A 26,836-nucleotide genomic window follows, 5' to 3' on the forward strand; every position below is an offset into this window, starting at 1 on the left:
TTCTGTATTAGTCACCCGGCCCGCACTTGGTGTGTCTCTTCCTCACTCAGATTGAGGAGGGTTGTGCAAGGGGCTGAGAGTTGAATTTTCAAGAGTGTAGGCGACAGAATATCATCAGGGAGGTGCCCAAGACTTGGCTGGACCTTCCCTACTTCTAGCCCAACCCGAAGCCTGTGCTTCTGTTTCCTGGTGTGTGCCCCTCCTTTCTCTCCCGCAGCCCAGCCTCCCTCCTCTTTTTCTGCTGCTTTCCAGCTCTTCCCTGGAGACTTTGGTAAACAATGCTGACTGCCCCTGCTATAAACCCTGCTCTTTACTCTGGGAAACATGATGCAGAAACATTAGACATCCATGAGAATAAAGGGAATGGGCAGGGCCTTTTCCCTTCAAAGCAAATCACTTTGAACTGGTAAACAACACACTGAATGTTACCAGAATACTCTGTTTCCCACCCCCCCTTCCCCCAGACTGGGAATTTGCACAGATGATGTCACCAGTCTCCTAATCTTTCCGTCGGAGAACACTTGGAGACCCCAAAGGAGCAAGTGCGGGTGCTGGGAGGGACAGCACCGGAGGTAGCAGGTGTCCAAGTTAATTAAATATTTCTTGATTCATTCATCTCATTACATAACCATCCCCCATGTCAACATCCGATTCGGAAGTGTCACTTTCATCAGAAGGAGAATCTTCAGGCCACGGATACTCCGCAGAGGGGCCGGGGAAGGGCAGCTGTGTCCCTTCTCCACTGGCCACCAGAAGAAGGTTCGATTCTGTCTCGTCGGGGTCCTCTAGCACAACTGTCTCTTCTGGACCAGATGGTAACATTGGAGTGACTTCTGAGTCGTCGTTGTCCTCAAGGGCCCTCACGCACACAGACTTCAAATCCACATTGAAGACAATTCTGTCCCCAGACCCCTCCGTGGGGCTGCTGTCCTCCTCGGAAAAGGGGTCCTGCAGCAGGTTCCCTCTCCCCTGGTAGCCCCTACTTGTGCATTCCGACTGCCAGGGGCTGGGCCCTGGTGCCATCAGGGCCTCAGCATCAGCCTCGGGCTCCGGCAGGTCACGCTCCTCAGTAGCCGGGTCACTGCAGTCCTCCAAGGTGGCCGAGGACACAGAGGCGGGCCACAGCCTGCCCGTTAGTCCGTGCGTGGTGTAACCACCTGCGCTTATTCGGGGGGCTGCTTCATCCTCGCTGTCACTTTCATCATCATAATTATAATTCCACACTTTCTTCTTTCTGTTGATGTGAATAAGCTCCACGGTAGCCACTTTTTCCAACGGAGGCAGCTCGGGAAATACCCAGACTGACAATTTATTAAAATTCTTTAAAAAAAAACAACAGAGGGGATCAATTCTGAGTGTTTGTTCTTTACTTTTTGACATCATAAAACTTAATGAGGTTAACTACACAGTGATGGGGAAGGTGGTGATGAGGACGATGACAAAAGCAACGACAACAATGGCTAATGGTTACATAGTGTTTACTATTTGCAGGGCACTGCTTTTAGTAATCTACACACGTTATCATTCATTTTACCCTCACAACCGCTCTATGAAGTAGGCTTACTATTCTTATCCCCACTTTACAGATGAGAAAATGAGGCAGAGAGGTTAAGAAACTTGCCCAAGTTTCACAAGTTTCAGGAATACTAAGTGGTGGAGGCTGGGTTTCAAACTAGGAGGTTGCCTGCAGCAGAGACTGGCCCACTCCTTCCTACTGCCATTTCCTCGCTGCTTCTTGCTTGTCAGGGGAATCTATCCATTTAGTCTGGATAGATTTCAGCCCTGGATTGCTGACATTCTAAGGGTATCAAGGAACTGTGAGTAAGGAGAGATTCTAGGGAGCCGATTCCACTGGGGTCAAAGCCCTCTGCACTGGAGGACCTTAAAGAGGCAGGTGACCCCTAAAGGGTCAGAGATGAGAAGAGCAGGGAGACTGCAGCTTGCGCTGATCCAGCACCTCCAGGACACAGAAGGTGAGGTGGGCTAAGGAGACTGGCTACAGTGGGGTCATGCTGAGGAGGGTGGTCACGAGATTCCTTTCACAGACCTGGAATCATCAATGACATCCTCCTCCTCTCTATTCTCTTGCTCAGGCTGCCCAATTTGACAAGCCTACTCTTCCCTGACTCTCTCCAGACCTAGCCTTGGGATGAATTGTTCCATTGGGTTGCTCATCATTTTTCTTATTGATTTATGGGGGTTCTATATATAATCTATAATCTAGATGCCAATTATTTGTCGATTATTTATGCTATATGTAATTTCCCCCAGTCTCTGGTTTAACATTCTACTCTCTTTGATAACATTTGATGGAAAGAAGTTCTCAATTTTAATGTAAGAAGATGTATCACTTTTCTTTCTTCATGGTTTCTGCTGAATCTTCCTTGCCCCAAAGTGAAAATCTCCTTTACTGCCTTCTAAAACTTTTAACAGTTTTGCCTTTCACATTACAGTCTTTAATAAGCCTGAAATTGATGTTTGTGTATGGTGTGAGGTAGGGATCCAATTTCATTTCCCCCCATATAGATAACATTTATTGACCTGTCAATCCTTTCCCCATTGCAATTCCTACTTGTCATTAGTCATGTTTCCACATATGTGGGTCTGTCTCTGGGATCTCCATTTGACTAGATCTTTGATAATGCTTTTCAATAAGGTTAGATAATTTTCTCCACAATGGGCTTATGACATCTTCTGTTAGATATCTTCCTTGTTTTTAAAATATTTTTATTACCATTGTAATGGTATTATAAAAACAGTATGTTTTCATTTAAATTGCATTATTCCATTTAACTGTATGATTCCAAGTTCAAAACCAGGTAAAACTAATCTATGCTGTTAGTAATCAGGAAAGTGGTTATCCTGGAAATGGGCAGTGACTAATAGGTAGGAGAGACTCCTGGGGAGGCTGGTCATGTTTTCTTTCTTGATCTGGGTGTGAGTTACGTGGGTACATTGAGTTTGTGAAAATTCACAGAGCTTTTTGCTATGGTTTGTGTACTTAATTTCTTGGATGTTGAAAAGCAACTTATATAAAAATATATTTGTTTTCTAAGTGATTGTTGCGAATGTATAAAAATGCAAGCATTTTTATATTGATTATTTTGTGTGTAACACCTTGCTAAACTTATTAGTCCTAATACTTTGTCTCTAGATTCTGAATTTCTTACTTAGCCAGTCATATCATCTATAAATTATCATTGTCTCTTCCCCCATTTTTCAGACTTTAAGCTCCATAAGGGCACAGTTTTTGTTTGCTTTATTCACATCTAAATCCCCAGCACCTATAACATGTGGACACACAGTAAATACACAACACGTATTTGTTAAATGCAAAAGAGGAGAAGGAGGGGGAGGGGAGAGAGAGAAAAGACAATGTTTAAAATTTTTAATATCTGTTCTTGATTAAACATACATACACAAACATACTAGACCTAGGGTGTTCTGTTTTACTATTCCTAGAGTTTTTACTTAAACACAGAGTAACAATTTTTAATGGAGAAATACCAGGCGGACACAAGATAACAATACCTCCTGTCATTACTTGGGGTTAACACAATAACAGGTATAAATATAATTGGCATATAATTTGGGTGCATTTTAAGGATGGGAAGAGCCCCAGGGAGACCTGGGAGGAGGGTTAGTAATGAGTTTAGGTAATTCAGGCAGAAGATTACCTAGGAGGTGATGGGTGTGGTGCTAGGGGCCTTTAAATCTCAAGGCTGCATGAGAAATATGAATGGGAGTGGGATTTACCTAAGACCTCAAGGCCAAAGCAGTACTTGGCCAACGGAAGAGTTGGAGTAAAGGCTGAGAGTAAACTTGCAACTGAACACCAACATAAAAGATTCAAAATATACATTGCTAAAGATACAAAGATAAAAGTTACACTGATAGATAAAAACCAACCATTCTTGCAATACAGCGATCATAGTATGGATGAAATCCAACACAGAGCAATTTCCTCCTCATAAGCTACAACCAAATGCCACCTAGGTTCAAATACTAATTGTAAGTAAAACCTCCCAAAGCACCCCTCCCCCCAAACAATCCCTCCCCCAACCCAACCTGAATAAGAACAAGAGAAAGAAGCGTACATCATCCATAACGAAGAATGAAATAATGCCATTTGCAAAAACTTGAATGGACCTAGAGTTTATCATATTAGGTGAAGAAAGTCAGAGAGAAAGACAAATATCATATGCTATCACTTATTTGTGGAATCTAAAAAAAATGATTCAAATGAACTTATTTACAAAACAGAAACAGATTCATAGACATAGAAAACAAACTTATGTTTACCAAAAGGGAAAAGGGACAGGGGTGGGAAGAGATAAATTAGGAATTTGGGATTAACATAAACATACTACTATGTATAATGTAGGTAAACAACCAGGACCTACTGTATAGCACAGGGAACTATAGTCAATATCTTGTAATAACCTATAATGGAAAAGAATTGGAAAAAGAATATATATATATATATTCTTCCTGTACACTTGAATCACTTTCTGTATACTTGAAATTAACACAACGTTGTAAATAAACTATACTTCAATTAAAAAAATTTTAAAGAAACAAAAGAATTAGAAAATAAAAAGCCTACACTTTTATCACCTGTGGAGGGATATTTATTTGTGGCTGTTAAAAAAATTAGAAGAAGAAGGCTTCCTTGGTGGCGCAGTGGTTGAGAGTCTGCCTGCTGATGCAGGGGACACGGGTTCGTGCCCCGGTCCAGGAAGATCCCACATGCTGCGGAGCGGCTGGGCCCGTGAGCCATGGCCACTGAGCCTGCGCGTCCGGAGCCTGTGCTCCGCAACGGGAGAGGCCACAACAGTGAGAGGCCCGCGTACCGCAAAAAAAAAAAAAGAAGAAGAAGAAGAGGAAGGTGAATGAGTTCAAACTTAGAAAAATAAGATATTTCTGATAATTTTCTAATGTAGAAGGAAAGTGACATGATAGGGAAAATGAAAACTGATGGGCAAAGTGCTTGAGTCAAAGCACATGAGGAGGCTTTAGAAATATGTAAGATCAATACCCAGACTTGGCTGAGTGCTAAAGGCTCTGAGCAGGAAGAATATGCCTCAGGAAGCAGAGAGAAAATACGAAGACAGAATGGCTGGTTTCACTAACAATGAACACAAATGAGAGCAACTCTGGGGGACAGTTATACTGCGATAAATGAACAAAAGTAGAAAAAATGATTAATGCCAGCAGAGCTTTGGAGAAAGGTGTCCATCTCTATGTTGACACTAGCATTATAAATTAATCCTTTATATTTTTATATAAGATAAATTCACTTTGTGTATCTATTCCACAGAAGTAATCCAAACTAAAAAGACAACCTGTATAAAAATGTTCATTGCATTGTTCATAATGGCCAAAGACAGACATTGAAAGGAAAAGAAATCAATCCAAATGCCCTACAGTTGAGAAATGATTAAGGGAAAAGGAGACATTAATAACAATGGAAAACTATGTTGATTATTGAAAATCATATGTGGACAAAGTATAAAAAGAAAGCAGAAAATTCAAACTAGAGGTTTATAGGGATGGAAAGGAATCCAGAGTGATAAAACACCTTGATGTTTTGAGACAATGGGGTTTTCTTCTGTGTAAATATTTAAGCGTATAATGAAAATTCTTAAGTTAAAATGAAAAATAAAGACAGGAATTAAAAAAAAATACCTACCAAAACTTTGGGGAAATTATTTCTTACGCATATGTAACCGATCCGTTTCAGCATCATTACAGTGCTTATGACGACAGCAGCCACTAAAAACAGAGTAATTATTCCTCCTATTGTGGCAGATTCTGATGACTCTGTTGATGAAAATTAAATGGCTTTATTTCAAAATAAATCCAATGAACAATTGCAGTTGGGAATAAATGTACATTGATCTGGCGGTGGAGGGGTTTATCAAGGGGGCAAAAGTTGGAAAAACTATTGTTAAATACCAAAGAATGGAAAGTAATCCAAGTATACATTTTTAAAAATTGATAAAAATTCAGTTTCTAAAAGTAAAATTTCTTCCAGTAGATAATTATGCTCTATAACTGCACTGTCCAATATGGCAGCCACTAGCCACATGTGACCATTCAAGTGTAAATTATCAAAATTAAAAAAAAAAGCTTTCTGAGTCATACTAGTCAGGTCTCCAATGCTCAACAGGCACAGTTAGCAGGCACGGCAGGCGGGGAGGAGTGGAAAAGGGGAGTTTTTCTGAAGAGAACAACTGCGTCACCCTGAAGCTGGACTTTGGCCACGCCAGGAGCCTAGAACTTGCTTTGTCCTGTTAGGAGTTCTCCTTTACTTTCCTGTCAAAATTACTTTTGGAAAATCTCAATTTTCTGAATGAAAATACCTTTCTTCCGTAAGTCCAACTGGACTGAGAAGAAATCAATAGTTACATAACTAAGGCTCTCTTAAATTTCCAGAAAGACTTTTCTTAATATTAATCCTAGAGCCACAGCTTCAGGCAAAACAAATACAGGAGAGGAAAAAGTAAAGATGGCTCAGATATTTTTAAAGTCTTTCAAAAGGTTAAAGAATGAACAGAAAGAAACTCGGGGAAGGTCTGCTCCCTCAGATGGCAGAAGATTCACAAACCCCTTTCATTCCCATCAAGAATGAATGGGTCATCTTCAAAAAATCTACAAACAGTACATGCTGGAGAGGGTGTGGAGAAAAGGGAACCCTCATTTACTGTTGATGGGAATGTAAATTGGTAAGACCATTATGGAGAACACTATGGTGGTTCCTTACAAAACTAAAAACAGAGTTACCATATGATCCAGCAATCCCACTCCTGGGCATTTATCCAGAGAAAACCATGATTAGAAAAGACACATGCACCCAATGTCCATTGCAACACTATTTACAATAGCCAGGACATGGAAGTAACCTAAATGTCCATCAACAGACGAATGGATAAAGAAGATGTGGTACATATATACAATGGGATATTACTCAACCAAAAAAAAAAGAACAAAATAATGCCATTTGCAGCAACATGGATGGATCTAGAGCTTGTCATACTGAGTGAAGTAAGTCAGGGAGAGGAAGACAAATACCATATGCCTTTATGTAGAATCTAAAAAAATGGTACAAATGAACTTATTTACGAAACAGAAACAGAGTCACAGATGTAAGAAAGAAACTCATGGTTACTGGAGGGAAAGGGGGGGAATAAACTGGGAGATTGGGATTGACATATACACACTACTGTATATAAAACAGATAACTAGTGAGGACCTACTGTATAGCACAGTGAACTCTACTCAATACTCTGTAATGACCTATATTGGAAATGAATCTAAAAAAGGGTGGATATGTGGATATGTATAACTGATTCACCTTGCTGTACACCCGAAACTAACACAACATTGTAAATCAACTATATTCCAATAAAAAAGAAGAATGAATGAAGGCATGTCATATCAATGGCAGTTCTACAATCAGATCTAGCCATAAAGGCACACCTTTATAATACAAAATTCTTACACGTATAGAGCTTACATTCCTGAAGAGGATTCTGTGAACCAAAGTGATTTCTTTGGAGAAGCAATGATGTCATGGAATTCTGACCCATGGGTCCACCCCTCCTCCTGCCTCCACCCTCTACCTGAAATTGCCCCCCTCTCTGCACCCTTTCTGCTTAATTTTTCTCCGTAGTACTTACCATCACTTGACACACACTATATTTTATTTTTTAATCTTGTTTCTCTGTCTCCCAATATAAGATCTATAAGCTCAGGAATTTTTGTCTGTTTTGTTCACTGCTGTATCCCCAGTATCTAGAAAAGAATCTGGCACCTAGTAGACCCCTGATAAATATTTGCCAAATGGGGAATTCCTGGTGGTCCAGTGGTTGGAACTCCGTGCTTGTAATGCAGGGGGCACGGGTTCTATCTCTGGTCGGGGAACAGAGATCCCGCAAGCTGTGCATGCATGTGGCACGGCCAAAAAAATTTTTTTTTTGTCAAATGGATAAGCACAGCTTTCCCTCAGGACCTTACTGAAGAAACCCAACCAATTAGTTTAATGTTTGACAAAGGGGAGACATTCCTCCAGCTCTCTGGACTAAATTCCCCCATATCAATACTGCCTTAAGATACCAGTGTTCACCACTGAGTCCCAGTAAGTTAACTCTGATCCCAGGTCATCCTTCAAGAATTCCCCACCTGAGTTTGGCTAGTTGAGGGTGGCTCACACGGCCAGTTTGGATAGTGAGAGGGGCCATGTTATATGAACCTACTTGGTTCCTGAAGTTTCAGACGAGAATTGGGACATGAAATATTTGGATAGTGAGGCATACCTGTACGTTAACTGTCTCACGTAATGATAAAAATAATGGAGGTTGACAATATGCAAGATGATGTGTTCACACCAAGGAAACATGAAGTGATGGGACTGCATGCTGCTGCATGACCATTTCTTAGTGGGTGAAACAGAGAAAAGTCGGGGAGAAACTGAACCATCACAGAACAAGGATATCAACTTCCAAAGAAGCAGTGCCTTTAGTCAGGCTTGGATTCACCTAAGTGCAGACTGAGTTTCAGCAAACCACTGTCTGTCATGCCATATTACTGGGTTTTTTATTGCTGTGATATTGTGATTTATAATAAGAAGTACATATTTAGTCTTTGTCCCCAGTTCTGAAACCCTTAGAATTTCCTAAGTGATTAGAGCAAAGAAAGTGAAAGGAGCATTTTTTGTTATTCATAACAAGCCCCTCTCAACCTCACTTGGTTTACATAAAGGAGATGATTTTTGGAAAGTCCCAGAGGATGGGCACTGGTTGCCAGGGGAACCGACCCTGTGATTTAGAGAGTTGGAACTTTCAGACCCACCCCTTGACCTCTGGGGAGGGGAGAAGTGGGAGGTTGAAGTAATTGCCAATGGCCAAGGATTTAATCTGTCATGTCTACATAAGCCTCCTTCAAAACCCTAAATGATGGGGTTTGGAGAACTTCCAAACCTTGCCCTATGCATCTCTTCCTTCTGGCTCTTCCTGAGTTGCAACCTTTTATAATAAACAGGAATCTAGTAAGTAAACTGTTTTCCTGACTTATGTGAGCCATTCTAGCAAATTATCAAAGCCAAGGAGAGGATTGTGGGAATCTCCGATTTATAGCTTGTTGGTCAGAGTCCACGTGACAACGTGAACCTGCGACTGGCATTTAAGTGGGGGAGGGGCAGTCTTGTGGGACTGAGCCCTTAACTTGTGGGATCTGACGCTTTCTCCAAGCAGATGGTGTTAGAATTGAGTTAAATTGTATGACGATGAGTTGATGTGGAAGAAGTGTTTGGTGTGGGAAAAAGCCCCCCACAGATTTTTAGTACAGAAGTATTCTGTTGAGCAGAGGAGAAATAATTTCTTCATTCAATTGGTTTCACAGTTCTGTTTGTTTATAAGATCATGGTATAGTAATAATAATAATAATAATAATAATAATAATACCTGGCCTTTGTCCCTGGTTCTTGGCACAGAATTTCAAAAACCCCTGGAATTTCCTCAGTGATAGAGTGCCTTTTAGGGACCATATCTGAGTTTATGTTAATGAGCTGAACTTCTGGAAATTCTGGTCCCACCCCTGACCTCTAGGGAGGGGAGAGGGGCTGGAGATTGAGTTAACCACAAATGGCTGATGATTTAATTAACCATGCCTACGTAATGAACCCAATAAAAACTCTGGACAGTGAGGCTTGGGGAAATTCTGGTTGGTGAACATATCAAAGTATAGAGAGGGTGGTGTATCCCGTCTCTGCAAGAACAGAAGCTCCTGCCCTTGCAGTCTTCCAGAGTATGTACCTCTTCATCTGGCTGTGCGTTTGTATTTTCTATAATAAAATGGTAAGAGTAAGCATAGTGTTTTCCTGAGTTCCATGAGTCATTCTAGTGAACTGTTAAATCTGGGAAACTCTGAATCTGTCGCCAGGTTGGACAGAAGTGTGGGTAGCCTGGGGACCTAGGACTTGTATGGCAAGTTGTAGGACTTGTAGGACTTGCTGGCATCTGTAGCGAAGGCAGCCTTGTGGGACTGAGCCCCTTAACCTATGGGGCATGCGCTAACTCCCTGTAGTATCAGAAATGAATCGAATCTCTGGACACTTGGCTGATGTTGAGAATTGGTGTTAGAACACAGATATGTTCATTTGTTTGGGGTTTACATTTTTGTAGGCATGAAGAATCTATATGCAGTTTTAGGTGTGCCCATAGGTAACTGACATTATATAAATTATTGAAGCTAAAGTCATGAAATAAAATTGGCCTGTGTATCATTCCTTTAAAATTAGCCTGTGTAACACTTGATTCTGAGGAATACTAGAGAACAAAATCACACAGCCTGGAGTTACAGCAAACACCAGGCACCCTGATGTGTCAGGCACTGGTTAGTGAAGCTCACTTCAGACACAAGCCATAGCACTTACAGTCACTTCCTTATAAATCTCGTCTTATTTTATGTTTACTCTGGTAGATCAGAGCATTAAAGAAACGCTCACTGGGCTTGGGAAATTCAGAAAGGCTTCTTTGCGGGGGAGATTTTCCCTTTTGGCAAAACTGTTGGAGACCTAGTGACTTCCCGAGAGAATAATCAGTGGATGTTCCTAAGGCTGAAGGACTGTTCTCCCTGCAAATTCCTCCATTCGAAGGAAGGTTCGGGGAGCATGCTGTCTACTGTTCTGATGCTTTGGTCACAGAAGGGCTTTCAGCATTCAGCAGTGACTATCTCATTCACACTGGCAAGTTTCTCTTTCATCTATGAGCTACAGCCAACCTTCCTGAGAGCCAGGCCACATATATGAACCTGACCACATCCATCATTCTACCCTTTGATACCTCTGCAGGCAGTTGCTTCGGCAACCCAGCCTCCTCCAGCACTTGGCTTGAATAATGGCCGGGCTAAGGGCGCACAGAACTGAACTTGATCCTGACTCCCTGAAATAAAAGCATTTCCACTTCAGGAGGATTTCTGACGTTAAAAAGGAAGATACCTGATTGTCCCCATGGTATGGCAACATAAAAGTGACTTTACCACATCGTAGAGACTGACTGACAGGAAACATCTCGGTGATGTGCCTTGGTTGGAAGAAATGCCTGTGCTGCTCCACGACTTTCAGATTCTTTTCTTGAAACAGGTTTTCCCTCAGAGTAAAAGCAAAACATGAATTTTCAAAAACTGTCGTACCTGATTCCCATCCAGGTTGGAAGAGGGTACATTTTAAGGGAGATCTATTTATTTTTCTCGGATGTTTAGGCTCGAAATAAACAGATACACAGTAGTTTGTTTTTGGAATTAACTTGTCGATGATATAAATGAAATCTTCAGTGACGTTTCCATTTATTTGGGGTTTATGCTATAAAAATAAACAAAAACATCAGTAAGACTTTAAGTGAGAATTTCATTTAGACGCAAGCCTTAAGAGAGTCTTTAGAGATTTGTCTTCAAATCTTAAACAGGGATAGAAATATCATAGGCTTGGCAAGAAAAAGTATTTTATCAGTTACTTGGGGCAAGCAATTTATCACAAAACTACATGTACGTGTATACACACACATACATGCACACGCACACACACAGGCACACATACATTTTTAAACCATGAAATCTAGTCTAGCAACTTCCTTTTACAAATGAGGAGGAAAAAGTCCCAATGAGGAATAAAGGTCTCCATGCTGTCATGTTTGCAGTAAGATAATCTTGCAAAAATAAGAAAATAAGATTATCCTGTTTCATTAATGATACGTGTCTATACTTCAGAAACTGCTTTTATACATATTAACTCATTTGATTATCAAAAGAGTCTGCAGGGCTTCCCTGGTGGCGCAGTGGTTGAGAGTCCGCCTGCCGATGCAGGGGACGCGGGTTTGTGTCCTGGTCTGGGAGGATCCCGCGTGCCGCGGAGCGGCTGGGCCCGTGAGCCATGGCCGCTGAGCCTGCGCGTCTGGGGCCTGTGCTCCGCAACGGGAGAGGCCACAGCGGTGAGTGGCCCGCGTATCGCAAAAAAAAAAAAAAAAAAAAAAAAAAAAAGAGTCTGCAAAGCAGGCATTATTCCCATTCTCCAGGTGAGGAAACTGCAACTCAGAGTGGTTAAGTAACCTCCTCAAGGCCACACAGCTTATCTGTGGCAGAACTGAGGCTGATGTCTAGTTTCCCTGTCTTCTCCTTAAAAACACTTTGCCTCTTCTTCCCCAGCTACTTCTGTTCCATTTTGGAATTAAAGAGATGATCTGAAGGTTCTTTCCTGAAGAATAACTTTTGTATAATGTTTTATAGTTTTCAAAGTACATCCTTACCAGTAGTTTTATAAATGAGGATTTCCACCAGCTCAAATACAGCCTTCTATAATAATATTTTTCTGCAAGTTTATATTTGAAAGGAGGAGGAATTATTTTTGAACACCCCGCCCCCGTAGCAAACTAAAAGCTCATGCCTGGAAAACAAGCAATGAGGAAGAAAAAGGACAGAAACCACAAGTGTCATGGTGAGAGGGCTGTCCTCGAAGGGAAACTGCAAACCGACAGTGGAGAGTCAGAACCTCTGGGTTGCATACCTGGCATAGTTGCGGCCATCGTGTGATTTTAAGTCGGCAACGTTTGCTGCCTGTTTCACCGGAAGTTCCCTCCCACTGTGACGCGTAGGCGTAGTCCCTGCTCCTCTCGTGCTCATGAGATTCCGTCCACTCTCATCTCCTCCCCCAGACATTGCTCCCTGCCATGCACGCCCCGGAACATGCCTTCTTCACACGAACATGCTGTCATTTCTTCCATCTTAAAGAGTCCCTCCCTCGACCTCACTTTTTCCTCCAGCTACCACAGCATCTCTCTCCTTCCCTTTATAGAGAAACTACGGAGACCTCCTTCCTGAAGTCAGACCACACGGAAGCCTAGACCCTTCAGTTTTAATTGTTCAAATCATTACAGATTTTTATTTTTTTGGCAATGTATTCATTGCCAACTCAGTACTGTTTTGACCACTTACCTTCTTAACGGTCCCCCCTGATTGTTCTTCAATTAATGCTAAGTAAAACTGTAATTCTTCCTCATTTAGTATCTTGGGAGCGACAGACTGAAATTTCACATTGACACTGATGTGGTCTGTAAAACCAACAATCTCAAACTCTGGTGGGTCCAAAGGCAGTGCTTAGAAAACAAAACAAACCCCAAGGTCAGTCAATAAACAGCATAACCGTAATGATACCACTGTCATGATACAACCATACCTCTTTACAACTGTCTTTTAATTCCCCGTGGCCCTCGTTGAGGTGTGGGTTATATATTCTTTTTATTGGTGAAAAACTGAGAACAATAAAAGTGAAGTGATTTGTTCACTATTACCACAAGAAATGGAACACAGATTTGGGGATGAAAGTCAGTATTTCCCCAATGTTCAGGTTGTATTCTAAACACAAGAGTGAAAATGACTTCTTCTCATATAATAATAACACATAAACATTGCAGAAATATCAGAAAATACAGATAGGATTGCCTCTGAATGTGGTTAATCCTCTTTTGTCCATGCTGTACGTGTATAAGTATAGCTACACATATAAAAACTGAACGAGTGTACACACACACACACATCTAAACTAAAATTAAGTCCTTCTTACACTGTTTTGCATGGTATATGTTTTCACTTAATTTATTTCATAAACATATTAATGTATGTTTATCTACATCATTACCTGGCAAACTAGGGCCCGTGGGTTAGATTCTGCACAGCCTGCAGGTTTGGAATGGTTGTTATTTTTGAAAGGGTTGTGAACAAATGAAGGATATGTGACAGAGACCATACATGGCCCACAAAGTCCAAAGTGTTTCTTCTCTGGCCCTTTATAGAAAGTCACTGACCCTGATTCTTCATCATAGTTTTTCACAGCTAATTCTATTCCACTAAGCGGCTGTCCCATGATTTAACTAATTCACTCTTTTGAACATTTAGATTGGCTCTAAGTTTTCTGAATAGAATCTATACATCAATGAGTATAGATTATAGCTCTAATTCTTAGAGCTCAATCTTTGCATTTGGCTGTAATCATTTCTTTAGGACAAATTATTAGAGGAATTCTGGATTAGAGCAGGCACATGTTAAGCTTTTCAATACGTACTGCCAAATACCTTCAGAAAGGCTGTCAAAGCACGCTCCCTGCATTTCCTCTAAATCTGGGTATTTACATACTTTTAATATTTACCATTTTGAGTCTTGAAAAATGAGATCTCATTACTCTTTTAATATACATTCTTTAATGGTCTGAGTACCATGTTCTATAAGTTGGGCTATTTCTTTTCTCTGTGGACACATACACAAATAGGCAAGTCCACAATTCCAGAGAATCTCATAAGTATCTAAGTTTGCCACAGCAGGATTCAGTTGTCATCTGAATACGTGCTTTGCTAAGCACATATATGAGAGTATACACCTACACAGCCTGTAACAGGACCCTGAAGTCGAATCTTTCTCTTGGAAACAGGCTGCAGATCAGGACACTGAAGAAGTGATGGAGTCTGGCTGAGAGCCACTGCCAGCTGCTCTGGAGCTGTTAACACAAGTGCCAATGGGAGCTGACTCCAGTTGTAGGGAAAGAAAGAGAGGGCAGACCCGCTCTCGGGATCCAGTCTTCTCTGAGTCTGGGCCCCGCGTGCGCACACACCTGGGCGTTCACACGTGCAAGAGCTACTGGGCTCTGATCTGGGGCAGGGGCTGAAGTATTAGGAAAACATTGGCCCAAGGAGTTGTGACAGCTCTTACAGGCCATCCGAACTCCATTCCCCACTTCCTGTCGGGCTGTGAAACAACGCAAAACGTAGCAGCTTCTATACACCAGAAATGAACACAACATCGTAAATCAACTATACTTCAATAAAAAATAAATTCAAAAGAAAAACAGCAGCTACTACTGCCTGAATGCCTGCCTCGTACAGGCATGGATGCAAAGGACAGGTTAGCATTCCACTTTTTGGAGAAGAAAACGGAGGCTCAGAGAAGAAAAGTCACCACTCCACGGTTACAGAGTTGGAAGTAGCACGGCCAGGAGGTGAACCTTAGCCCTGCATCTAAAACACCTCTGTAGAACTTCCAACTTCATGGCAAAGCACATAACGATGATCTTGGTGATGATGATGAAGATAATAAACAAGATTGACTCACTGTCCATTGCCAGGAAGAAAGAGCCCATACAACTGACCAGCTCTGCGTTCCCTCTGAATCCAACCACTTTGGGGATGTACATCTCTGTCATGTTTACCCACACATCTGTTAGGTCACAGAATGATCTTGTGATATTTGTACAGTCCCCAACGATCTTCATATCTTCCTGTTTACTTTGAAAGGCAAAGAAATGGTAAAAGAAAACTTTAGCATTTATGGGACAAGAAACCATTAACTGCAAGCCCCACTTCCACATTCTCGTCTAGCTCTGCTCAAATGTCCCTGTGTTGTCATCTGCCCTCACAACCTTATTTCAAATGGCACACCTTACCCTGTGCCCTCCACCCCTCTCTCTTGATCCCTCTTTCCTGTCTCTACTCTTCTTCATACCATTTGCCACCGCCTGCCCCATTATATCTTTGTTTACTGATATCTCTGCCTACTTTCAGAATGTCTGCTCCAAGAGAGCAGGGATTTTGGTTCATGGTTTGACCCCTGGCATGTAGTAGGTGCTCAGTAAATATTTGCTGTATGAAAGAACGAGCAAATGTTGGGCGTTCATGGCAGAGGCCCCAGATCTCCCGGCCCCTACAGACAATCATGAATGCCCCTCGCTGAGAACCCCTCTCTCTCTGGCTGAGGACCACATAGTCCAGTCCTAAGTCAGCCTGTGCTATATGGGGACAACACAGACATCTGCTCTCTTAAGCTTCAGAGAGGTAGGTGGGTGATACATGTGACTGCCTAACGCAGGGAGAAACTTAACGACTTTAGCAGGTACCAAAGAGAAACCCACAAGAGGCCCTCCAGTGGGTCAGTCAGCAGCAGCAAAGAGCTATAAGCCAAATAAACAGCCAACAAAAGGACACCCCGAAGGGCTACTGGATCAAAGTAATGGCTTAGGAGGGTGATTGTTAGACGTGGGAAGAAGAGAGCCAAAGAGGGCTCCATCCATTAGGTCATGAGTCCCTCAGCAACCCCTAAGTAGGAAGATTAGCACAGAGAGGCTGCACTCTGCGTGGGTTAGTGACCAAGCCAGACTTTGGACCTGGGCCTGTCTTAGTCTGGACCACGCAGCTTTCTGACGTGCCACATGCCTCCCTGAGTAAAGGAAAGTAAACACAACCCATCAATATGGTCACCAGATCTTTGGACTTCTGTCCTCAGAAAATGCGGCACTTTTCAACACCCAGACTTACTGAGTTAGAGAAATAATTGTGACAAACAGACACAATAATTATTTTGCTTCTGAGGCTTTGACATGTAGAAATCAGCTTTGGTTCTAAATGCAAGCTTTGTCAAAAATAACTTTGCGTTGTTCAAGTATTCAGTGTAATTAAAAATGGATGGGTCTTTTGTCTTTAGACTTTTAAAGCTCTGATTAAGAAACCGAAATTGAGAAGGGGCGAAAGAGGGGGAGAGAGAGAAAAGCTCTATCACAAGTAAGATCACCTCTTCCCCACTCCCCACATTATAGAAAGATAATATATTTAGCAAGAGAAAAATGAAATGTCAAACCAACCTCATGATGGTGTACCATAATGTATAGTGGGTTGGTACAAGTGAATGGTTTTTTAATTCCCATGATAAGACTGACTGCAAATTTCGTAATGTCATCTTTAAAGTGCAAGATTCATCTGAAAAATCTAAAGGGAACAAGAGGAGAAAAAAAAAAAAGAAACAGAGATTGAAATTTGGAGCCCAGCGTTGTACCTCGGCCACTGTTCAAACTGTCCCTTGGGATCTGGAGCCCGACGCTTCTAGCAGAGAAGCCCTCCCAAGAGCCCTGGGATCTTGGAAACACAGAAGGAACTGGTTTGGCTGGACACGATAATCTATTAATACGATTAATAGATAAGCAACACGTTGTCAGGGTGGACAAGCTTAGGAAACAGGAACTCAGCACTTGTAAACAGAATTTGGGCTCACCCAATTATCACTGACTCTCAGCGGCTGTTTGCATCAAAACAACCTATGTCATCCTGGGCCACCCCATCCTCTCAAGTCAACCCTCAACCCCTCCTCCAGTCCCCCTAAGTAGCTTGGCCCATGGCAAGCTCTCCCTCCTCTGAATTCCCCATCACAGAGAGGAGAGGGAGAATGTGTGTCCAGATTGAATCTTCCATTTCATCCCCAAGCCTATGCTGAAGTATTGATAGGTGCTATGAACAAACCCATTTTACAGACTGTGAAATTGAGAAGTTGAGTTATGTAATGTTAGGTAGCTGGGAAGTGGCAGCAGCAAAGGAGACTTCACAGCTACATTTGTCAAACCCTGCCTTATACGGTTAAAGTTTCCTGTGGTTAGGACCTGGGCCTTGGCTTTTTGGTTTCTAAATCTTCATCCCCCAGGACTCATCACAAGGCTGGATACATATTTAATGCATAGTGATGTTCTGTGGACAGGTTTATATGTAGGTAAGAAATTTAGTTTAAAAAAATGTGTTTTCCCTTATCTGGTACCAGGTACCAGGTAACAGGTGGAAGAATGCAAATTAATGGGAAATTATTTCTGGATGATTTTTTGTTTGGTACAGTCTGTGTCTCCTCATTCTTCTATTAGTGAGAATATTAAGAGGTGAATATTCTTTTAACGGGTTTAAAGATTAACTCTAGTGTTAATTTCTTATAATTGTTTTATGAGACAAATGTGAAAGCCAGTATTGGCTAAATTCTCCTTTAACAGGGAAAGTTTTTTTTTTTTTTTTTTGTGGTACGCGGGCCTCTCACTGCCGTGGCCTCTCCCGCTGCGGAGCACAGGCTCCGGACGCGCAGGCTCAGCGGCCATGGCTCACGGGCCCAGCCGCTCCGCGGCATGTGGGATCTTCCCGGATCGGGGCACGAACCCGTGTCCCCTGCATCGGCAGGCGGACTCTCAACCACTGCACCACCAGGGAAGCCCAGGAGGAAAGTATTTGAGGAAAAAGATTCAAACAAAATGGCAACAGATCTGGGATCAGGAATCATATTTCCCACACTTTTGACTTCTAAATGGTCACTCCAACACTCTGACCCTTACACAAAATTTTGTCAAGCCAAGAAAAATCTCTTACCAGGCAAAACATACGAAATACCAAACATGAGGCTGATGTGCACTGGGAAGAAGAAAAACATGTTAGACAAGCAACAACACTTTCACCAGGTTCAATTTACGATTGCTACTCTGAGTCTGGGATTCTTCCTCACAGATGTATTTATATTGGATTGAGACTTTCCTTGCGCTAAAGAAAAAAAGCTCAAGTAAACGGTTCTTTTTTTGCGGTACGCGGGCCTCTCACTGTTGTGGCCTCTCCCGTTGCGGAGCACAGGCTCCGGACGCGCAGGCTCAGCGGCCATGGCTCACGGGCCCAGCCACTCCGCGGCACGTGGGATCTTCCCGGATTGGGGCACGAACCCGTGTCCCCTACATCGGCAGGCGGACTCTCAACCACTGCGCCCCCAGGGAAGCCCAAGTAAACGGTTCTTAGAGAGCTGACTTTGGTATCAGCAGCTCGTTGTCTAAGGATGTTTCGTCCTGACCGGATCCAAAATAAGATGTTTGGGAGCTGATCCTAGTCATGAGGGTTGGCTGGTTGAGGGACTGTCCTGAGAAGCAGTCATCTGTCTGGAACAATTCTCACAATATGAATAAGCATGTTGCTAATTAAAGGATTTCCAAGGTAAAGATATTTACCAGGGTTGGTGGAAGAAGAAAGGTCTTGGTGATGGGAAGCGGGGATTCTCATTTGTTTCCTGGATGTCACCACAACTTGGCGAGTCGGGGGGCGGGTTAGGGGCATTTTTAGTAGGTGGGGGAACAAGGCTGTCATATACTCTCCAATGCACGGCACTTGTCTGGGGAGAAGTGACCAACTCATGGCTACCCTACTGATAAACTATGGAACAGATGACACTGAAATAGAATCAAAAGAATGGTAAAGAAAAGGTACACATGAATAGGGCTATGGAAAAAGAAATCAATAATAAATGAAGTGTGGAAACCAAAGTTCAGGGATGACTTTTTGGTTTTGTGTTGAGGAGGGAGATAAGGCGTCTGGCCTCTTTCCAAAGTAGGAATAGAGTGATAAACTCCACCCTGGATTAGAATGAGGGTATTAAGGGAAATTACTCTTCAAATTACAGTGAGGCTAACCCCGTTCATTATTGAGCCTTAAGTTAATTATTATTTGTTTGTTTTCCTAAAACAACAGTAGGGCAGAAACCCATTGTGAATCAAACCATTAACGTTTGTTTCCTATCTACGTTCCAATTGGCTCTTTTTTTTTTTAACATCTTTATTGGGGTATAATTGCTTTACAATGGTGTGTTAGTTTCTGCTTTATAACAAAGTGAATCAGTTATACATATACATATGTTCCCATATCTCTTCCCTCTTGCGTCTCCCTCTCTCCCACCCTCCCTATTCCACCCCTCCAGGCGGTCACAAAGCACCGAGCTGATATCCCTGTGCTATGCGGCTGCGCAGCTGATACTGGATCCTCAAGGCAGGGAAATCAATTGGCTACTCCCTAACAGGGTCCCTGGCAATGGAGCTATGAGAAAAGTAACACTTACCCATGGGATACAAATTAAGTGGTCCAACCGCTGAGACATTCTGGCTCAAAACCATCTTTGTTATTTTATATGTCCTTTCTTTACTTTCACATCTGAAAAGCAATCAATATTAGGTGATCAAAATTCTGAAGTGTCTAATTAAACTGCAAAGATAATGGGCAAAGACAAGACAATGAAAGATCAGCAGGAGATTCCTGATTCCAGGCCCTTCTGGGAGCTGGACCATTTACCCCATTACAGGAGCAGCTTTACCTCAGCTTCTGGGACCAATTCCCTACCTAGGCAGGTAGAAATTTTAAATTTAACTTTTGAACAGATAACATAGTCATTTGGTTCCAAAATTTTAAACATACAAAAAAGTAAATAGTGAAAAGTCTTGCTTCCATCAGAAAACTATTTTTATTTGTTTTTTTGGTGAGTTCTTCAGAATATCTTCATGCATAAGCAAAAACAAACATGTACTCTTATCCCCCCCCAGCCCTTTTTTTTTTTTACACAGAGATAGCATATACATTCCCTGTCCAATTCCTGCTTTTTCTACTTAAAAATATACTGGGGAGATCTTTCTACATCAGCACCAAAGAGAATTTCCTTGTGTTTTTAAATAGTTGCATAGTCTGCTCTATGGACATACCATGATTTATATAATCAGTCCCCACGACGAACATCTGAGTGGCTGCCAACTGTTTCTGCAATGGATAATCTTGGAAATGCCTTATTCTGCACATGTCAAGTCTAAGTGTGAGAAAGATTCCAGAAGTAGGATTGCTAGGCCAGAGGGTGTATCAGTCAGGGTCCCAGCAGGAAACAGCACATTCAAGTTAGGATAATTTGAGGAAGATTTTAATCAAGGGACTATTTACAAATGTGTGAGCCAGATGCAGGCCAACCATAAGGAAGAGTGTAGTATCTGAACTAACAACAGCAGGGGTTCTTACCATCCTGGGCTTGAGGCGCAGGGGGAAGATATCAACACTGGAATTTGGAAGGAGAGAATCCTGTGTGAGGAGCTAGGATGTAAGCCGACCCTAGGTGACTGTGCAGCGAGGGGGCTGAGGGATAAACGTTCCTCACTGTCTTCTCTTACCTGGGGCTCCCCATTGGCTGAACCCAATCAGAAGTCACAGGACAAGGCTGCGGGCAGCTGTACCCATACAAGACAGGATCCCAGGGCACAGGAAAGGGTGGGCAAGGTGGAGGCTGGGTTTGCAGGGGCAGACAGAAGAGACCTGGCACAAAGGGGCCGTTTGTAATTTTTCCTGCTTTTTTTCGGCCGCACGGCGTGTGGCTTGTGGGATCTTAGTTCCCCGACCAGGAATCGAACCCGTGCCCTCTGCAATGAAAGCACAGAGTCCTAACCACTGGACCACCAGGGAAGTCCCTGCATTTGTAATTTTGATCGAAACAGTCACACTCTCGCCACTTGTGGCTGTAACAATGTACACAACTGCCTGCGACGTGCGAGAATTTCTGCTTCCCCACAAAGGAAGTGCTTGTGGGGATGGGTAGTGATTATGATCGTGATAACCATCAAGTTCTTGGATTTCTAAAAATTAAATTCATAAATGCAAAGTTGTCTTCGGACTAATATTCATTTTGTATTTCTCTTATTCTGGGTAAGATTGAGCATGTTTTCATAGATGGAAGAGCTATTTCCTTTCTTGTTATCTGTCTGTATCTTTGTCCATTTTTCTATTGAGCTGTTGCTTTTGTTTCTTATTGGTTCGAAGGAGCTTTTAAAGTATGAGGGAAACTGGCCCTTTGTGATATGAATCACGTCTTTTTTAATTTTTCTCTGCCGTTGTCACTTTTCTCTGTCACTTGTCCTTTGATTTGCCCGTGCTATCTGTGTTTTTTTAATTATTTTTTTTATTTTGTATTTTTATCTGTGTTTTTTAAACCATGCAGAAACTTCTGGGTTCTATGCTTTCAGATTTAAAGGTATTTTCTTTCTTAGCACCTGCATTTTGAGTTACAGCTAGAAAGTCTTCCTCCCTCCAAGGTGAGAAAGGAATTCTTCAAACATTTTAAGGAACCCCCCAATCGGTCTCATTCCTTCTCTCCCTCGGAGCTTTCGTCTCCCTCCATCCAAACAACTGGGTGTTCTTCAGTCCCCCAAAACACGGAGGCAGTATCAAGCCCCGAGTCAAAATGAAAATGGGAGCATGCCTTGAAGTAGCAAACTCAAGAAGCAAACCAGACTCAGGAAGGTAGCAAGGAGGAAGAGGGGGTTCCCCCAGGCACACAGCCAGCTCAAGAAGCACTCTCTCATGCACAGGGATACTCGGGGCCAGTGCCACTCCCCACAGGTGCACACATGCACTTGCACCTGAAGGATGCTGGGAACCCTCTCCTGTTGCCACCCAGCACACCAGCCTGGGATGGGCTTGGGAAAATCAAACCCTGAGTCTCCCCTTTCCAAGGATCTGCCATCCCAATCCACGGCGTGCTGGTGACGCTGAAGTGTCTTTAAACCTCTGCTCCTGGCCACGCTATGTACCTGAATCAAGGCTGACCTAGAAACTTCACCCGCGATGGACCAGCTAGCCATGCCCTGGGTGAGGCGGGCCAGGGGCAGCTTCCAGTCTGCCTAGCCTACCCTCCCTGTACACATGCCAGGTGGGCATCAGTGCAACATGGGAGTCTCCCACTGGATGCAACCCAGCTGCTGCCCCCATGAAGAGTGTCAACAGTCAAGGGGTGTAGAGAGAGAGGCCAGGCAGGATCCCCATCCTGCAGAGAAGGGGCGAGTAAGACCCAAGTGTGAACTGAGACTCCAAGCCTGCCGTGTGTTCCATTGTCCCACCAGATTTCACTAACAAAACACAAGTTCAAAGATAAAATGATTAAGAATTTCAAGACAACCACAGGAGAGCAATCAACCAAGTGTGGGACTCTTCTACATGCAGGGCCCCTGGGGACTGAAGCCGGCCCGGCTACAGTGATGAGAGTAACGAGAGCTTCAGGAAGCCTGATCTGTTTGGAGTCTGGGAGAGTTTTAAGGAGCTTCATGAACAAATCCAGGCAGGATGCCAAGATGGGAAATTAGATTTTCCAAGCAAGCAAGCATCTAGTACCAGAAGCCTAACTGGAAGTGGAGTATGAGTCACCAGGAACAAAGAGAGGGAAGAGGCGTCCCCTGGCCCAGCGCAGGACAGCAGGATTTCTAATTGTGTAGTAGTGTGTGTGTACTTCTCAGCTGCTGAAGACAGGGAAGGTTTTGCAGATGCAGAACAAAGGCAAAGGTGTGATACCATCAGAACAAAACAGAGGAACCAGAGGCCACAAGACAGATGACCAGATAACAAGGGAGTCACACGCAAAGTGGCATTCTACAACCCTGGTGCGCCCATCACCTAGGGAACGTCCACAACCGTGCAGGCCCTCTGCTGAGGAGTAATGATGGGAGATGACATCACATCTCACAAAGATATCTCTGTGGATGTTCTGAATGGATACAATATTATGGGATAAGTTGAGGTGCCTGGATAGCTCATGGGTGGTAGGTGGCAATTTTGACTTGGAATCTTTTGGATTTCTCTAGAAAACCCTGGGTGAGACCTGATAGCGTGATAGTCAGGAGGACTTTTTAATGTGTTTCTAGCTTGAATTCAAGTCTGCTGTTTTGTGTGCTATGAAATGCCAGTTGTAATTCGGTGATTCTTCACTTGGATTAAATGCTCACGTTCGCACTTAGATCTGGCTTTTGCACAATATAAAGGAGAATGGTAAGATTCATGCTAGTAATTACATTTATGTTTTTTTACTTAGAATGATCTTCAATAGAAAAAAAAAAGGGCAAGTTGAGAGACACCATTGAAGAAAAGAAAAAGCTTTATATTTTAGTACCTTTGGTGGTACTTTTTCCTACTTTTTAATCCAATGGGGCCCTGCATTTTAATTTTGCTCTGGGCCTTGCAAATTCTGCCACCAGCCCAGCCTGTAGTTCACTGCTGCCTGACAAGAAACCAAAGGCTTAGGTTGAATTCAAGGCTGCCACCAGCCTTTCCAGTGTTCCCACTACTGTCCCACACAAGTGCGGAGCTCTGGGCAACACATCACATCCTGCTCTGACACTCCCATCACCACCCACCCTGCCCCCTCCCCGACTCCCCACCCAGCAATCCTTGCCATTGCTACCCAAACAAAAAACTATCCATTTTTAAGGCCCAGCTCAAAGAGATGCAACCTGGGCAAAGTGATTCTTCTCTGAATTTCAACTCCTCCTAAACAGACAGACAGACAGACAGACAACCCTCAGGGAATTGCTGCCCCCTATTCTCCTGGTAGAGAGCAGAATGCTGTCTTTTCTCCTACCCAGCACAGCCTGACACCTTGCGCATCTTTGCTAATCAACGAATGAATGGATTCAGAAAGACTCTACAAATAAAACTACATACTTTTTCTCCTGGATATTAAAAAAATATATACAAAAAAAAGCACAAAGAAGAAAGTAACAATCATCTTTATTTTTACCACCAAGCACCAACCATTGTTTACATCTTGGCATATTTGTTTCTAGTTTATGTCTTGTTTTGGTAAAAATACTTCTACACGCTCATTAAAAAAATTAAAAATAATGTATAAAAGTAAAATCCCAGTATCCTGATATTTCCGTCATTAACATTAGGTGAACAGAATCCCAGAGATCTTTCTGTGCATAGACACACACAACACACACACTCACACAGATGTTTCTGTCTAAATTTAATTTTACTTGGAAAAAAAACTGAAGCAAAGGCTGAAGAAATTGTTGACATTTAAATGATTTCCATAAGAAAGAATAGCTCCCTAAAATATCCCTCTAAAGTTAAAGAAAATTACAAGACATCAGGAAGTTGGAATATGATCTGTTCACAGCATTCTAACTGTTCGACCCTGTTTACCGATCCATGCTTTCAAACAAGAGAACTAGGACTTCCTTGGTGGTGCAGTGGTTGGGAATCAAGTCATTTCCTGCGACAAACTGGTCAAACCTTATCACAGATGCGCATATTACTAGGAAACATTTTCTTTAGAGCAAATTTTGCTATGGCCTCGCTTCCACCCCTTTTGTCTCCAAGCCAGAACGGTAGGGTGGAGGATACTTTGAAACCTGTCCAAGATGCGGGACAAGCGACGGAAGGCCTGTTGGTCTCAGCTGCCGGGGTCAGTTAGTGTGACACCTGGGGGAGGGGGGGACTCCAGCCCTCTCGCTGGCTGCACCTGCCTCTGCACCTCCCACCTCGTTCTGCTCAGTTTCTAAGACTTTTTGCCAAACAAAAGCAAGGAAATCAAACAAACATTAAAAGAGAGAGACAGACAGACGGGACATCTAGAGTTTCTCAAAGCCATCGCTAGCCACACAAGTGGGTTGATGGATCCAATTAACTGGGTTTAACTGGTTTCTTTGGTCAGGGTTGAAACGCGAGCGTCGACTCGCACCCGGTTCCTCATTCCTTCCCGACCCTGGCGGGGGACCCACTCCTGTCCCCGCGACGCTGTCCCATCGCCCCGTCCTCCCTCCAGCTTCCAAGCGATGGGTCTGAAAGGACATAGGACACTCCAGCTCCGGTGGCCCCTCCGTGACCCTCTTTCGCCCGCGAACAAGGGATGGCTAAAGTCAGTTTGCTCTCTTGGAGGGCGTGCGGAAAACCCCGGACCGGAGACCCGAGCCGGTAACCCAGTTTTGCAAGGCGCTGTGGATCGAGAGGCGTTTTACTTTTGAACTTGACAGTGGCTCTCATCTCGCAGCGGCCCGCACCCTCGGTGTGGCAGGTGGTGGAGCCGCAGGGCTGGGCGCGTGAAGACGGCTCCCAGGAGGGGCGATGAGCGCGGGACGGCCGGCCAGGGCCGAGGGCAGCGCGGCCGCGGGGGCCCGTCAGTGGACCCACTCCAACGACCCGCCGGGTCGCGGGGGGCGTGGGCAGGGGGCGGCCCCCGGGAGAAGGGCGGCGGCAAACCCCCCCACCCCGGCCCGGAGCGTCCGCGGGAGCCCGTGGAGTCCGGGTCGCGGGAGAGACAGAAATCTGGAGAGGGATTCCGGGAAGCGGCTGCGGGGAGGCGGCGTTCGCCCGGTCCCCGCCCCCTGTCCCCGCAACCCCAGTAGCCCCACGTTACCTCGGCTGTTTGGCCTCGCCGTTGTCCTCGGGGTGCCAGCCTCGGGCGCACCCTCCGCAGCCGGGTTCCGCCGCCACCCCTCCGCACCCCTGGTCGGCGCTCGCGACCAGGATGCGCGCAGCTGGCGGCCCCTTCGGCAGTGACGGCTGTCGTAGGGCAAAGGCGAGAGAAGTGGCGGGGTGGTGGCCCTCAACCGCTCCGAGGACGCCCCGGATAGGTCCTCGGGGTCTCCTCCCCGAAAGGTGGAGCAAGTCTTTAGTGCGGGTGCGCGCGCCGAGCGCCGGCCCTCAGCGGAGAGCTCGGGCCTGGGCGGGGCGGGGACACCAGATCTTGGTAATTTACCCAGATTTATTAAGACGGCGCCTTCCGCCGCCACCCCTCTTCCATGTAAGCTCCACTGGGGAAGAGAGAAAGGATTTTGGCTGTTGTGTTTACAGCAGGGCTGGAACAGTGCCTGTCACTTAGAACAATACCTAGCACATTTAATCTACTCAATAAAAATGTGTTGAATGAATGAATGAACGAAAGACCGAACGGGCTCTCTCCTGCACAACCCCCTCTTTACTAGTTCCACAAATTGCTCAGATCATAATTCTCCAATCAATAAAACAGGGATAAAAATAGCTATCATTGAGTCGTAAAAGCTTGGTATAGTTCCAGGCTCAAGCAGAACTTTGTAAACATGGTAAATATTGGCTCCCTCCCCCTTCTCTGTGGGTCTTTCATCTGTGCTCCTGGTTGCCCAGTCCTCCACCGATCAACGTCTTTGGGGGTAGGTAGAGAGGAAAGACAGTCCCTCATTATTTTGTTTACCTATCATTTATATCCCATCAATTTCCAAAATAGAACATGAGGTAGCTTTCAGTAAAATGTATGTAAATTAAAAAAAATTATTTCTATTTATGTTTTGGCCGTGCCCAGGGGCATGCCAGATGCAGGATGCTAGTACCCCAACCATGGTTGGAACCGTGCCCCCAGAAATGGAAGGGCGGATTCGTAACCACTGGACCACCAGGGAAGTCCCAAATGT

The 26,836-nt window shown here is 43.9% G+C and overlaps 1 protein-coding gene across 1 annotated transcript; it reads right to left on the bottom strand.

Moving 5' to 3' along the window:
* Positions 1–612: 612 nt before the first annotated feature.
* On the bottom strand, positions 613–26,045 carry IFNAR2 (interferon alpha and beta receptor subunit 2). The gene is made up of 9 exons (XM_030880783.3): positions 25,807–26,045; positions 19,708–19,799; positions 18,207–18,248; positions 16,676–16,799; positions 15,154–15,326; positions 12,988–13,148; positions 11,194–11,362; positions 5,693–5,823; positions 613–1,320 (listed from the first exon to the last, which is right to left on the bottom strand). The coding sequence occupies exons 2-9, from the start codon at positions 19,760–19,762 to the stop codon at positions 613–615; spliced, it is 1,563 nt and encodes a 520-aa protein (XP_030736643.1). The 5' UTR covers positions 19,763–19,799; positions 25,807–26,045.
* Positions 26,046–26,836: the final 791 nt, after the last annotated feature.

This window comes from Globicephala melas, chromosome 4 (assembly GCF_963455315.2).
Source record: "Globicephala melas chromosome 4, mGloMel1.2, whole genome shotgun sequence".
In the NCBI taxonomy this organism is placed as follows: Eukaryota; Metazoa; Chordata; class Mammalia; order Artiodactyla; family Delphinidae; genus Globicephala; species Globicephala melas.

Bases quoted from the DNA above. Each gene is read 5' to 3' on its own strand.
- IFNAR2 (XM_030880783.3), bottom strand. From the start codon at position 19,762: ATGGTTTTGAGCCAGAATGTCTCAGCGGTTGGACCACTTAATTTGTAT. The intron at 16,800-18,206 runs GTAAGAGATTTT...TGTTCCCTTTAG, and splicing joins TATTTCGTATGTTTTGCCTG to ATTTTTCAGATGAATCTTGC. The intron at 15,327-16,675 runs GTTGGTTTGACA...TGCCTTTCAAAG, and splicing joins TTATGGTACACCATCATGAG to TAAACAGGAAGATATGAAGA.